The sequence below is a fragment of the Rhincodon typus genome, chromosome 25 (genome assembly GCF_021869965.1).
Source record: "Rhincodon typus isolate 14 chromosome 25, sRhiTyp1.1, whole genome shotgun sequence".
NCBI classification, from domain to species: domain Eukaryota; kingdom Metazoa; phylum Chordata; class Chondrichthyes; order Orectolobiformes; family Rhincodontidae; genus Rhincodon; species Rhincodon typus.
The window spans coordinates 44,511,729-44,526,218 of NC_063356.1; the positions used below are offsets into that span (position 1 = coordinate 44,511,729).

Consider the following 14,490-nt stretch of genomic DNA (forward strand, 5'->3'; position numbering starts at 1 on the left):
GCATACGTTAATGTGGCTCTGAATGATATTAATGAGAAGTGGACCTCCCCCAACTCAATGTGATCCTTGCAGATAATGCTGCAAACAGTAACCGTGGCAGTAGCTAGAGAGTCGGGAGGGTGGGTAATGACATGGAGAAAGCATTGAGGCTTAATAATTATACTGATCTGTACAGCTACAATTGGCTGATGAGTAAAGGTCTTTTGATTATAAAGAGGAAGACAATGGAATGCTGGAGCAAGGAAATAAGTGATTGGGACAACAACAATCATGAGTAATTCTTATATAATTTTAGTAATAGAGGATAATAAATGCAGGCAGAAGGATCCACAATCTATGGTATTAGTTAAATAAGCTTAACTGGATTACACTTGTGAGGAATTCCATGGCTTCTATCTAACACCTGCTACACATGTGGTTGTCAGATGCAGGAACAGGACTCTCCTGTTTCATTTGGTTTACTCTAAAGTTGGCAGCACCTTATGTGAGTGATTAAACGCAGCACTGAGGTGTGATTGGAATGTATTGGGATGGTTCAATTGGACACAGTTACTGTGTGAATATTTTATGCTCTGATATAGAACACTAAAAGCTACAGAGACATCAAGCAGACAAGACAGCATTGAGAGCTGTGTCCTTAGTGTGGAACCAGGAGACACTCACACATCACTCCGCAATTTGGTGATGTTCACGTAGTTGGGGTTTGGTAAAGTACAATTGTCAGTGTGAAGGTTATGTTCCGGGGGCTCCCGAACACCACCAACACCCTCCTGTGTCTCTGTGTACTCTGACTTGCATATACTAGAAGTGCTGTTACTCTTCTTCAGGTCAGTAGTGGATGGAATGTTTGGGCAGCTCTTCACATGTAGGTATTGGGCCTGCTCCTCGTTCTCTGTTTCTCGGTGATAGAAGTAGTTAAAGTTGGAGACAATGACGGGCACAGGGAGGGCGATGGTCAACACTCCAGCGATGGCACACAGGGAGCCAACCATCTTGCCACCTATGGTAATGGGGTACATGTCTCCATACCCGACTGTTGTCATGGAGACCACGGCCCACCAGAAGGCATCGGGGATGCTGTCAAAGTATGAAGCTGCTTCATCCGCCTCAGCAAAGTAGACAGCGCTGGAGAAGAGGATGACTCCGATGAAGAGGAAGAAGATGAGGAGACCCAGTTCCCTCATACTGGCCTTTAGGGTCTGCCCGAGGATTTGTAGCCCTTTGGAGTGTCTGGACAGCTTGAAGATCCGAAAGACCCTGACCAAGCGGATGACCCTCAGGATGGCCAGAGACATGGCCTGTTGCCCTTGCTGCTGCCCATTGCCTGCCTGTTGCTGCTGCTCTGCCAGCTCGGTGCCCAGGGTGATGAAATAGGGGGTGATGGCCACGATATCGATAATGTTCATGATGTTTCGAAAGAAGCTGGGTTTGCTGGGGGAAGCAAACAACCTGACTAGAAACTCGAAGGAAAACCAGATGATGCAGAGAGTCTCAACGATGAAGAAGGGGTCAGCAAATGTTGGGGTGTGAAAGGGCACTGTGTCATTGTTATATAGTGGTCTCCCTCCAACTGCATTCTCTTTGTCATCTCGAAAGGCAGGCAGAGTTTCAAGACAGAAGCTGACAATCGAGATGAGAATGACCATGACAGAGACGATGGCGATAACACGAGCTGGGCCTGAACTCTCAGGGTATTCAAATAGCAGCCAGATCTGGCGCTGGAACTCATTCGTGGGTAAAGGCCGCTCTTCCTCCTTAATAAAACCCTCATCCTCTCTGAACATCTCCATTGCCTCTTCCCCCAGCTCATAAAAACGTATCTCCTCGGAGAAGATATCCAGGGGTACATTGACAGGTCGACGCAGCCTCCCCCCAGATTGGTAGTAATACAGGATGGCATCAAAACTTGGACGGTTCCTATCGAAAAAATATTCATTCCTCAGAGGGTCGAAGTAGCCCATCCTCTTCTTTGGATCTCCAAGCAGGGTGTCAGGGAACTGAGCCAAGGTCCTGAGCTGAGTCTCAAAGCGAAGACCCGAGATGTTGATCACCACTCTCTCACAACACTCGTGGTCCTGTTCTGGCTCATACAGATCCTGAGGCTGAACAGGGAGTGCAGCCAATTCATCAACATTGTCTCCATGGGCCACTGTCATCTTGCTGGAGGCACCAAAACCTTCCTCAATAGCAAGTACCAACAGGAGCTGGGAGCTTGTGGTCCCTAGATACTAGGTGCCCTGATGCTGAAGGACAATGGGACTGAACTACAGGAAGCTGGAATTCTACAACTGCCTGGATTGTGACAGGAGATATCACAGAATAGTGGAGCTGATGGATCCTTAGGTTTATGAATCCTGGAGGAATCAGATTCAGGATACTGGAGAATGTATTGCTGTACTTGAACTGTTGTTACACAGATAGGAATGACTTGATTTGGCTTAATTTCCAAATTTGAGCTTTTCTGTAGCAATTTCAAAGACTATTCTCTGAAAAGGTTGCTCTGAGATGTTTCGGGAGCTGGTGAAACTGCATGCAGCTTCCCAATGTTCTGATAATGTGTGTATTGACACAGCTGACTCAGTATTCAAATCCAGAAAGGTTGGAGATCATAGCAAAACAGCAGGATTGCTCGTGTCCTGTGACATATCCTGGAACAACACAGAAAGAGAAAAGAATTAATCAGATTAACCTAAACAGATAAACCAGACAGCGAGCATAGACAACAACTGAAAAGAGGGACAGAGCTAGAGGAGAGTGAGGGAGAGACAGAGAGAGCTCAAGGAGGACGAGAGAGAGAGATCATAAGCTATAGAAGCAGTATCAGGCTTTTCAGTCCAATGAGTTTGCTCAGCCATTCAATCATGAATGATATGTTTCTCTACCCCATTCACCTTCCTTGCCCCTAAAACTCTACTAATTAAGAACCTATCTATCTCTGTCTTAAATACACTCAGTGACTTGTCCTCTACAGCCTTCTGTGGCAATGAATTCCACAGTGTCACCACCCTCTACCTGTTCCTCTTCCTGTTCCTACGTTAAATGCATCCTCCTTTGTTGTTTTATTTTACTTTCCCCTCTGTCTATGCCTCTGCTTTCCCAAAGGGAGTTGAAAGTGTTGGGTGCATAGCCTCTTGTTTTAAAGGGCTGCATTGTTGGAAATACCATTTTTTGAATAGACCATAACCCAGGGTTACGTTGTTCAAGTGAGCCTAAAACCCAACAACCAACTCAGAAAATAGAGAATTTTCTCAATGTCTTGGCCAACATTTCTCCCTTATTTGATGCAGATCATTCAGCAGAGAGCTGGCTATTAGTGAAATTAGGGAAATCAGATGACTGCCATTTTTACCCACATAGCCACTACTTCAACATCAAATTGTAGTGTCCAACCTTTCCGAAGTTCCAAAGAGAGGAAATTTTGAATTAACAATCACTACTGGACCACTGGTTCACTGATTTCCTGGGCTATGGGGGACTTTCAATCTTAACAGCAGTGCATAGGCCTGAGGCATTATTGATTTTAACAAAGACAAGGCCACTCATAGCTCAGATCTAACCAGTTACATTTGACTAATTCAACTGGGAAAATATATTAATTTGCTGATGGGCTGGAAGTTGCAGGATTTCACAAAGTTACCCAATGAATATTGATAATGGAATCAGTCTGAAGCTCTTCTCCTTATCAATAATTTACTAGAAAAATAGATGCAAAGTGGGACTTGTCGCACACTAACAATATGAAACCTGTCAGAAGATGTTGAAATGCATTCACTACTACAATTGGAACTGGGCTCTTTATTGATTTTTATTTAGTTTGCGTTTCTCACTGCCTTCTCATTAAATAAAAGAAATCTTCAATGACAGGTTTTATATTTCCAGTCACATTTTCACAGTTCTCCTCCCTAACTTGTTCCTCTTTTTCCTTTGGGTTAATGAGTCACCAGTTTCCTTGCTCACATTACAACAGGATATACTTGGGCATGAATTTGTACCAAGGGCACACACATAATTATTAAATTATAACAATGTAGCAGATAGTATATCAGTTAGCCCCTTTCAGGTACAAACTAGATAGTGTTGGGGCGTGTTGTCAGGGAGTGGGTGTTGTATCCTCTGCTCATTGGAATTGGAAAGCTGGCAGAGACATGATGAATGTGGCAGAGTCACTGTCCCACTTTCACTCTATTTCCATTTTTCTCTGGCCTTCTAGGGGAAGAGTGGAGTTATCCACCTATATCAGAGATTTTGACATCTGTAGAACTCCGTTCCATTTTGACTACTTACTGGATCAAGTATGCACTGGGATGCTCCCAATGAATCAGCACAATTGAGTTAGTTATTTGGGATCAGGAGGATTGGCTATGTAGCTCCAGACTCCACAACATAAACCCAGGTAATCCCTCTCTCAACAACTGGAATCCCAATTGGATCACACAGCCATATGATGACTAATCAAGTTGAGCAGCTCACTATGTATATACTAATGAAGCAGGCCTTCCACTTGAGCTCTTGATTGGTCAATGTCCAATAGTTAAACTCCCTCCTCTCACAAGGAACATTTCCTCCCCTCTATCATAAGGTCAGAAGTAGGGATGTTTGCTTATGATTGCACAATGTTGGGCATCATTCATGATTTCTCAGATACTGAAGCAGTCCAGATCCAATGCAGCAAGACCTGGATAATATCCAGATTTGTGCTGATAAGTGTCAAGTATGATTGACATGTCAGACAATGACCATCTCCAACAAAAGAGAGGCTAACCATTACCCCTTGACATCCAACAGTGTTACCATACTGAGCTCCCCCACTATAAACATCCTGGACTTACCATTGATCAGAAACTGAACTGGTCTAGCCATATAAATATTATGGCTACAAGACCAGGTCAGATGGAAGGAATACATCAGCAAATAGCTCGCCTCCTGACTCCCCGAAGCCTGTCCATGTTCTATACGACACAAATCAAGAGTGTGATGGAATACCCCCCACTTGCCTGGATGGGTGCAGCCCCAACAACTCAAGAAGCTTGACACCATCCAGGACAAAGCAGCCCACTTGACTGGCGCCACACCCACAAATATCCACTTCCTCCAACAACGATTCTCTGTAACAGCAATGTATACCATCTACAAGATGCAGTGAAGAAATTCACGAAAGTTATTCAAAAGCACCTTCCAAACTCGTGACTTCTACCATTGAGGACAACAACAGCAAAAACTTGGGAACACCACACCTGAAATTTTCCTTCCAAGCCATTCACCATCCTGACTTGGAAATATATTGCCTTTCCTTCACTGCCGCTGGGTCAAAATCCTGGAATTCCCTCCGTAACAGCATTTTGGGTCTACCTACAGCATTTAGTGACAGGCACTGAATGCTGGCCCAGCCAGCAACACCCACATCCTGTGAATGAATGCATAAACTATTTTTATTAACAAATGGCTGAAGCTAATTGTTCTTGAATCATAGCTCAGGTCAGTTTGAGGTCAATCTGTCTTTTCTCAAACCAAATGTCTGTGTGTCCTGAGGTAATGAGAAACTATATCTGCTACCGAGAAAAGCCACTCTTGTGTGAAAGTAGCTCTCTTTTACTGATTTTTCAGTGTAAAGCAGCAAGGTTCATGTGTGACAATGGAATTATGTTATTGTTCTTTTTTTGGGCTATACATTTCTGATACATTATCCCCACAAATCTATTTACTTGTTGGAGTCGACTGATCTCACCCAATCTTCTGCTTGAGATACCACTATGAGACACCAGGATTCAAGAGGATATTGAGTTGGACTGTGATGCCTTCTCTACTGGGATGGAGCTCAGGAGGGCGAGAGAGAGAGAAATGGAGCTTGAGCAGGGTCAACCTATTGAAATTTTCCGTGTACAGGAAGAGGCCATTTGTCCCATTGTGCCAGCTCTGATCAACAAGGAGATGTTCAACCCAATCCCTCCATTTGCAGCTCTTGGTTCATCTCCTGTAAGTTCCAGCACTTCAACAATGTTTCAAACTCTAAAGCAAACATTTTGTGATTTCTGCCTCTCCCAGGCAGCCTTTCAGGCAGTGAGATCCTGATCCTCTCTGTCCTTTGGGTGAACAACAGCTCCCTCAGATTTCCTCTGAAACTCCAAACTCTAAATCTCTGCCTCTGGTTATGGAGTCCTTAGCCAAGGGGAATATGGAAACATAGAAGGTAGGAGCAGGAGTAGGCCATTTGATCCTTAGAGCCTGTTCCGCCAATCAATATGATCATGGGTGATCATCGAGTTCAATACCTTAATCCCACCCTCCCCCCAATCTCTTGATCCCTTTGGCCACAAGATCTATATCTTCTACCTTCTTGAAAATACATAATGTTTTGGCTTCAATCACTTGTTATGATAGTGAATTCGATAGGCTCAGTACTCAGGGTGAAGAAATTTCTCCTCATCTCAGTCCTAAAAGGTTTATACCTTATCCTTAAACTATAACCCCTGGTTCTGGACTCTCCCACCATCAGGAACATCCTTTCTGCATCTAACTTGTGTAGTCCTGTTAGAATTTTGGTTTCAATGAGATCTTCCCCATCGTTTTTTGAAACTCCATTGAATACAATCCTAACTGACTCAATCTTTCCTCATGCGTCAGTGCTACCAATCAATTTGGTAAATCTTTGATTCTTCCTCAGTTAAAAAGACCAAAACTGCAGAAACTTCTGGTCCACTCAAAATTTGATCCATTTCATTTTGATCTCCTCTTGATCCGCTCTGTTCCAAGAAAAAAAACTCAAGCCTATCAAATCTTTCCTCATAACTAAAATTCTCCATGGCACCCAACATCACTCCCCCTGTACCCTCTCTAGTGCAATCACATTTTTCCTCTGGGCGTTATACAGAGAGATGGAGAGCAGAGATGGTGGTCCGGGTGCTGGGCTGGGATTGATTGGCCTGTGGGAAATGACAGACTCATTTGTAATTATGGCTTGAACCATGTGTAACTTGCTTGAGTATTATTGAAGTGATCAGGAAGTATGCAAGGCTGACTGGGGTTTTTCTACCAAAGAGTTTAAGAAATTGTCTGATAGTGACTTAGATTTGTTTGTTGACAGTACTCATTTGAGAAAACAATTGAGTAATTTCAGGGTCAAGTTATCCTGGATGACAGGAGGTGTTGCTTGGAATATGAGACCTAATTGCGCACACAGGACAGAGACCTGAGTTTGGAAGTCTCTGAGAAGAGAAGGAGAGGTGAAATGAAACCTGTGTAGTGGTTGGCTCAATTGATGTAATGTAACACAGTCTCCGAAATGTAGCTGCAGTAGCCAGAGCTGAGCTGAGGGCAGGGGACATAAAATGCTGAGATGACAGTTCTAAAAACTGAAGAAAATAAATTGTGAATTGGAACGTTACAGTTAACTGTGTTAGGGAAAGTGAAATGAGAAGCACTGAGTGAAAGTGAAAGCTTCTGTGTTTCATTTCTCTGAAGGCTGTCCTGACGGTGTGTATAATTGTTGTGACTGTAGCGCCATCCTTTGTGCACAGAGCTCGAAGCCATTTAACCCTTTGGAGGTCTTGTCTTTATTGTGATTAGGCTGTACTCTGTTTACCTTCAGTATTCATCTTCTTGAGTTTTTTGTGAGAAATTTTAATTTTTTTCATCTGAAGCAGTTGTAGAATAAAATTGCACACTTTTGAATTCATAACCCATGACAGAAATTAATATTTCAAAGTTTCATGAAGGTGTAATTGGTGAGTCTGTTCATTTGAAAGTTTATGTTTTTCACAGGAATGGATATTTGCTGAACAGTTGGAAGTTTTCTTTAAACATTTGCCACTGCTTCATATTGTCATACCTTTCAGTTGATTGACCCAGATAATCCAAGTTAGCTCTCTGCTCATACAATGTAGTTGATTTTGTTTCCATTTAAGATTCTTATTTGTGATTGGAGAGTGTTGTTTACACATTTTATGTAGAATTCAATTGCACTATGATCACTTTTTCCCAGTGGATCTTTTCTACGACATGACTAATTAATCCTACATACTAATTGATCCCTCTGTGGATTGTCACCTTGACATGATAGAGAGGCTTGCATGATCTGGCAATCCCTTGAGCTATGATGATGGAAGCTCCTTGCTCCTAGTTAGTCCACCCACGTTGGCAAGGTCATGGGCAATTGCCTGGCAAAATGTTTAAAAGTCCTCAATGGCATAACAGACAAACTCAGAAATCACACAACACCAGGTTATAGTCCAACAGGTTTATTTGAAAACACAAGGTTTCGGAGCCTCAGTCCTTCTTTAGGTGTTGAAGAGCTGAGGCTCCGAAAGTTTGTGTTTTCAAATAAACTTGTTGGACTATAACTTGGTTTAGTGTGATTCTGACTTTGCCCATCCCAGTCCAACACCAGCACCTCCACATTATAACAGACGAAGACTGAGCTTCTCACTGGCTACAAAGGTGAAAGGTGGCTGTCATGGCAAGCTGGTCCAGGTTATCATGTATCAACACTTGACCACAATCTGACCACTAACTCCGCAAGACTATGTGGGTAGTGGCGGTACCCCAAGGTCCCCACATTTGATGAAGTCATGTGTAGGCCTCTAACAAGTCCTTGACTTAATCCTCACCAATTTTCCTCCACAGATGCATCTATTCATGACAGTACCGGTAAAAGTGACCATCACAAGTCGTTGTGGAGATGAAGTCCTACCTTCATGTTAAGGGTGGCTTCCATCATGTTGTGTGGCGTTAGCACTGTGCGAAATGAGACAGACTTCAAAAAGATGGAACAGCTTATGATTGGGCCTCCATGAGGTTCTGTGGGCCATCAACAGAGACAAACTTGTACCCTAGCATAAACTATAACCTCATGGACTAGAATATTCCCAACTTCACTATTACCATCAAACCAGGGTATAAACTCCGGTTCAATGAAGAGTGCAGAAGGACACGCTAGGACCAGCACCAGGCATACCTAAAAATGGGGGGTCAACCTGGTGAAGCTACTAAACAAAATTGCTTGACAAAGAGCATAAGCAGCAAGTGATAGACAGAGCTAAGTGATTCCACAAATGATGGATCAGATTGACTCTCTGCAGTCCTGCCACATCCAGTTGTGAATGCTGGAGGGGAGACAATAGCCGAGTGGTATTATCACTGGACAGATATCCAGGTAATGTTCTGAGGACCCGAGTTTGAATCCCACCAGGGCAGATGGTGGAATTTGAATTCAATAAAAATCTAGAATTAAGAGTTTAATGATGACCATGAATCCATTTTGGAAAACCTCATCTGGTTCACAAATGCCCTTTAGGGAACAAAACTGCCATCCTTACTTAGTCTGGCCTACATGTGACTCCAGGCCCACAGCAAAGTGGTTGATTCTGAGCTGCCCTCCGAGCTGCAATTAGGGATGGGCAACAAATGCTGGGCTAGCTAGTGATACCTTCATCCTGTGAATGAATTTTAAAAATGTGTACAATTAAACAAATCACTTGAAGAGGAGGTTCCACAAATATCCCCATCCTCAATGATGTAAGAGCCTAAGACGTCAATGCAAAAGATAAGGCTGAAGCATTTGCAGCAATCTCCAACCAGAAATGATGAGTGTATGATCCATCTCGGCCTCCATCAGAGGTCCCCAGCGTCACAGATACCAGTCTTCAGTCACTTTGATTCCCTCCACATGATATTAAGAGACAGTTGGAGACTTGTGTTCCAGAATGTGCTGCAGATACTACACTGATATTCACCTGACAATGTTGAAAATTGTCCAGGTAAGTCCTGTACATAAAAAACAAGACAAATCCAACCCTGCAAATTACAGCCCCATCTGCTCTTGATCATCAGTAAAATGATGAGTTATCATCAACTGTGTGACCAAGCAATATCTGCTCAGCAATAACATGCTCAGTGACACCCAGTTTGGGTTGGGCCAGGGCCACTCAGGTCCTGACCTCATTACAGCCTTGGCTCAAACATGGACAAAAGAGCTGAATTCCAGAGATGAAGTGTGAGTGACAGTCCTTGACATCAAGGCTGCATTTGACCAAGTAAGGCATCAAGTAGCAAAACTGGAATAAATGGGTATCAGGATTCATACCTAGCACGTAGGAAGATGGTGCTGGTTGTTGGAAGTCAGGCATCTCAGCTGCAGGACATCGCTGTAGTGTTTGTCAGGTTAGTGACTTAGACACAATCATCTTCAGCTACTTCACCAATGGCTTTCCCTCCATCATAAGATCAGGGGATATTTGCCAATGATTGCACAATGTTCGGTATCATTCACGACTCCTCAGACACTGAAGCAATCTGTAAAATGCAACAAGATCTGGACAATATTCAGGCTTGGGCTGACAAGTGGCAAGTAACATTTCCATCATACAAATGCCAGGCTATGACCATCACTAATAACAGACAATGTAACCATCACCCCTTGGCATTTAATAGTGTTACAATCACTGAATCCCCCACTATTAACATCCTGGGAGTTATCATTGAACAGAAATTCAGCTGGACTCACAACATAAACACAGTGGCTACAACAGCAGGTCACAGGCTAGGAATACTGCGGTGAGTAACTCACCTCCTGAATCCCCAAAGCAACTCCAAGCGATCAATTTTCTTAAGACTTGTTCTCATGAAGGCAACAGGAGAGCATTCCATCACATTCTAGACAATTGCCTTGCATTTGATGGAAAGGTAATGCAAAGCACAAGTCAGGAACGTGAAGGAATACTCCCCGTCTGCCTGGAGGAGTACAGCTCCAACAACATTCAAGAATCTTGACACCATCCAGGACAAAGCAGCCCGCTTGATTGGCTTGACATTCACAAGCATCCACTCCTTCCACCACCAATGCTCAGTAACAGCAGTGTGTACTATCTTTAAGATGAACTGCAGCAATTCACCAAAGATCCTCAGACAACACTTCCAAGCCCCACGGCCACTTCTATTAGAAGGACAAGGACAACAGATATATGGGAACACCACCACTTTCAAGTTTCCCTCCAAGCCACTCAGATTCCTGACTTGGAAATATATTGCCGATCCTTCACTGTCGCTGGGTCAAAATCTGGAATTCTCTCCCTAATGGCATTGTGGGTCAACCCACAGCTGGTGGCCTGAAATGGTTCAAGAAGGCAGCTCACCACCACCTTCTCAAGGGGCAACTAGAGATAGGCAACAGGTGTTGGCCATCCAGCGATGCCCACATCCCAAAAATGAATAAATAAAACAGAAGTGGCATATAACATTGATACCACACGAATGCCAGACAGTAACAATTTTGAACAAAAGAGAATGTAACCTTTGCCCTTTGCTATTCCCACCACTGAGCCCCTCCAATCAATATCCTGGGGGTTACTGTTTACCAGGAACTAAACTGGACTAGCCCTATCAGTTTTATGGCTACAAGAGTAGGTCAGCAGCTAGAAATCCAGCCGTGAGTAACTCCCCAAAGCCTGTCCACCATTCACAAGGGGGAGAGGTCACCCTGACCTGTCAGTAAAGAATGACATATGGATATTTGTGAGGTAGGATCGGAAAATTAGCTAGAAACAGTTTGCTAGAGAATTAGAGTAACAAGTTTAAGAATAACTATAATAACATTTTATAGCTGCATGAACAAGAGTCATATCATTTTCTTTTTATTCATTCATGGGACGTGGACATCACTGGCTGGCTGCATTTTTTGACTGTTCCTAGCTACCCTTGAGATGGTAGTGGTGAGCTGCCTTCCCGAGCCGCTGCAGTCCATGTGCTGTAGTTTGACCCACAATGGTGGACAGGCTTTGGGGAGTCAGGAAATGAGTTACTCGCTGCAGGATCCTTGGTCTCTGACCTGCTCTTGTAGCTACAGTACTGATTTGACTAGTCTAGTTCAGTTTTTGAGCAATGGTAACACCCAGGATTTTGATAGTGGGGGATTCAGTGACGGTAACACCATTGAATGTCAAAGGACAATGATTAGATATTTCTTATTGGAGATGGTTATTGCCTGACAGATGCGTTGCATGAATGTTATTTACCACTCGTCAGCCCAAGGTTGAAAGTAAAGTAGCAGGGGGATTAGCACCAACACACAGTGGAAAAGAGAAATAAGGTACCCAAAGCAGTGAGAAATTTGGATAATAGGGGAGAAAGTGATACCATATTAGATAGGAACAGATTAAAGATGACACAGAAATTCAAAGACTGGCAGTGCCTATTGGGATCAAGGAGGACGGTATATATGTGGACGTTCAGAGAAAGGCTGGAATACTTCAGGAAAGGTGCTTACTAACAAGGACTGTGCACTGGGTTGTGAGCCTGATTTGAAATTGAATGTAAATGTTCTGGCTTCCATGTAAAGTTACAACCAACGAAGTCAGAACTGAAGGAGTTGGGGTAAATAGCAGGGAAGATGACGAAGTGTTGGACTGAACTGAAAGATAAACAGCATAGAAAGAGGTGGAACAATCCCTCTTCCGTACCTACACTGGCCCTAAACCCCACCTCTTCCTCTGTTACATTGATGACTGAATTGGCGCTGCCTCGTGCTACCACGTGGAGCTCGAACAGTTCATCCACTTCACCAACACCTTCCACCCCAATCTTATGTTCACCTGGACCATCTCTAACACCTCTCTCACCTTACTGGACCTCTTTGTCTCCATCTCGGGCAACCACCTAGAAACTGATATCCATTTCAAGCCCACCGACTCCCACAGTTACCTAGAATACACCTCCTCCCACCCACCTTCCTGCAAAATGCCATCCCCTATTCCCAATTTCTTCGCCTCCGCCGCATCTGCTCCCAGGATGAGGCATTCCACTCCCGTACATCTCAGATGTCCTCGTTTTTCAAGGACCGCAACATCCCCCCCTCAGTGGTCAAGAATGCCCTCGACCGTATCTCCCGCATTTCCCGCAACTCATCCCTCACACCCCGTCCCCGCAATAACAACCAAAAAAGAATCCCCCTCGTCCTCACGTACCACCCCACCAACCTCCGGATCCAATGCATCATCCTCCGACACTTCCGCCATCTGCAATCCGACCCCACCACCAAAGACATTTTTCCCTTCCCACCCTTATCTGCTTTCCGGAGGGATCACTCTCTCTGTGACTCTCTTGTCCGCTCCACACTCCCGTCCAGCCCCACCACACCCGGCACTTTTCCCTGCAACCGCAGGAAGTGCTACACCTGCCTCCACACCTCCTTCCTCAACCCCATCCCAAGCCCCAACAAGACTTTCCACATCAAGCAGATGTTCACCTGCACATCTGCTAATGTGGTGTACTGCATCCGCTGTACCCGTTGTGGTCTCCTCTACATCGGGGAAACCAAGTGGAGGCTTGGGGACCACTTTGCAGAACACCTACGCTCGGTTCGCAATAAACAACTGCACCTCCCAGTTGTGAACCATTTCAACTCCCCCTCCCATTCCTCAGACGACATGTCCATCCTGGGCCTCCTGCAGTGCCACAACGATGCCACCCGAAGGTTGCAGGAACAGCAACTCATATTCCGCTTGGGAACCCTGCAGCCCAATGGTATCAATGTGGATTTCACAAGCTTCAAAATCTCCCCTCCCCCTACCGCATCCCAAAACCAGCCCAGCTCGTCCCCGCCTCCCTAACCTGTTCTTCCTCCCACCTATCCCCTCCTCCCACCTCAAGTCACACCCCCATTTCCTACCTACTAACCTCATCCCGTCCCCTTGACCTGTCCGTCCTCCCTGGACTGACCTATCTCGTCCCTACCTCCCCACCTACACTCACCTTTATTGGCTCCATCCCCGCCTCTTTGACCTGTCTGTTTCCTCTCCACCTATCTTCTCCTCTATCCATCTTCTATCCGCCTCCCCCTCTCTCCCTATTTATTTCAGAACTCCCTTCCCCTTCCCCATTTCTGATGAAGGGTCTAGGCCCAAAATGTCAGCCTTCCTGCTCCTATGATGCTGCTTGGCCTGCTGTGTTCATCCAGCTCTACACCTTGTTATCTTAGAAAGAGGTGGACTGCCTTTTGTTCTTTATGATAGTGTTGATGCCTCAAAATAGATCCAGAAACATTTGAGGCATCGAACCAAGACCATCTGAGACAGAATTTAATTCACAAGATGTGGTGCATTATAAAGGAAAGGATCGTATGGAATGGAAAAACTCTGGTGAGATAGTAATGATAGTAACCCAGAAGGAAAGACGAGCAAAACTTGTAAATGATACATCTTATAAACATCTGACTCATCTTGTATACCTCAAAATGAAATTCCAATATGACCAGTACATTCATTTTATCCCTCTGGGAAGGCAGTACTTATGAACAATTAAGCAGTTACTGTTCATCCATCATGATTAATTGGAATTAATGACAAAATCTTGGATTATAAGTAGATTGTACTTCAAATGCTCATTAATCCTTGTGACAAAGGTTTTCAGGAACAGAATGCAGTTGACCAAGGTCTACATAGTGGTAATATGACTAATCATGAGACATGTGACTGAGCTACCACAGGCACAAGTCAATTCTCC

The 14,490-nt window shown here is 44.3% G+C and overlaps 1 protein-coding gene across 1 annotated transcript; it reads right to left on the minus strand.

Moving 5' to 3' along the window:
- Positions 1 to 427: 427 nt before the first annotated feature.
- On the minus strand, positions 428 to 10,185 carry LOC109934097 (potassium voltage-gated channel subfamily A member 2-like). The gene is made up of 2 exons (XM_020532918.2): positions 10,079 to 10,185; positions 428 to 2,648 (listed from the first exon to the last, which is right to left on the minus strand). Exon 2 carries the CDS (start codon positions 2,154 to 2,156, stop codon positions 660 to 662), a length of 1,497 nt encoding a protein of 498 aa, XP_020388507.1. The 5' UTR covers positions 2,157 to 2,648; positions 10,079 to 10,185; the 3' UTR covers positions 428 to 659.
- Between the last annotated feature and the right edge of the window lie 4,305 nt (positions 10,186 to 14,490).

Excerpts from the sequence above, each read along its gene's own strand:
- LOC109934097 (XM_020532918.2), bottom strand. The coding sequence starts at position 2,156 with ATGACAGTGGCCCATGGAGACAATGTTGATGAATTGGCTGCACTCCCT.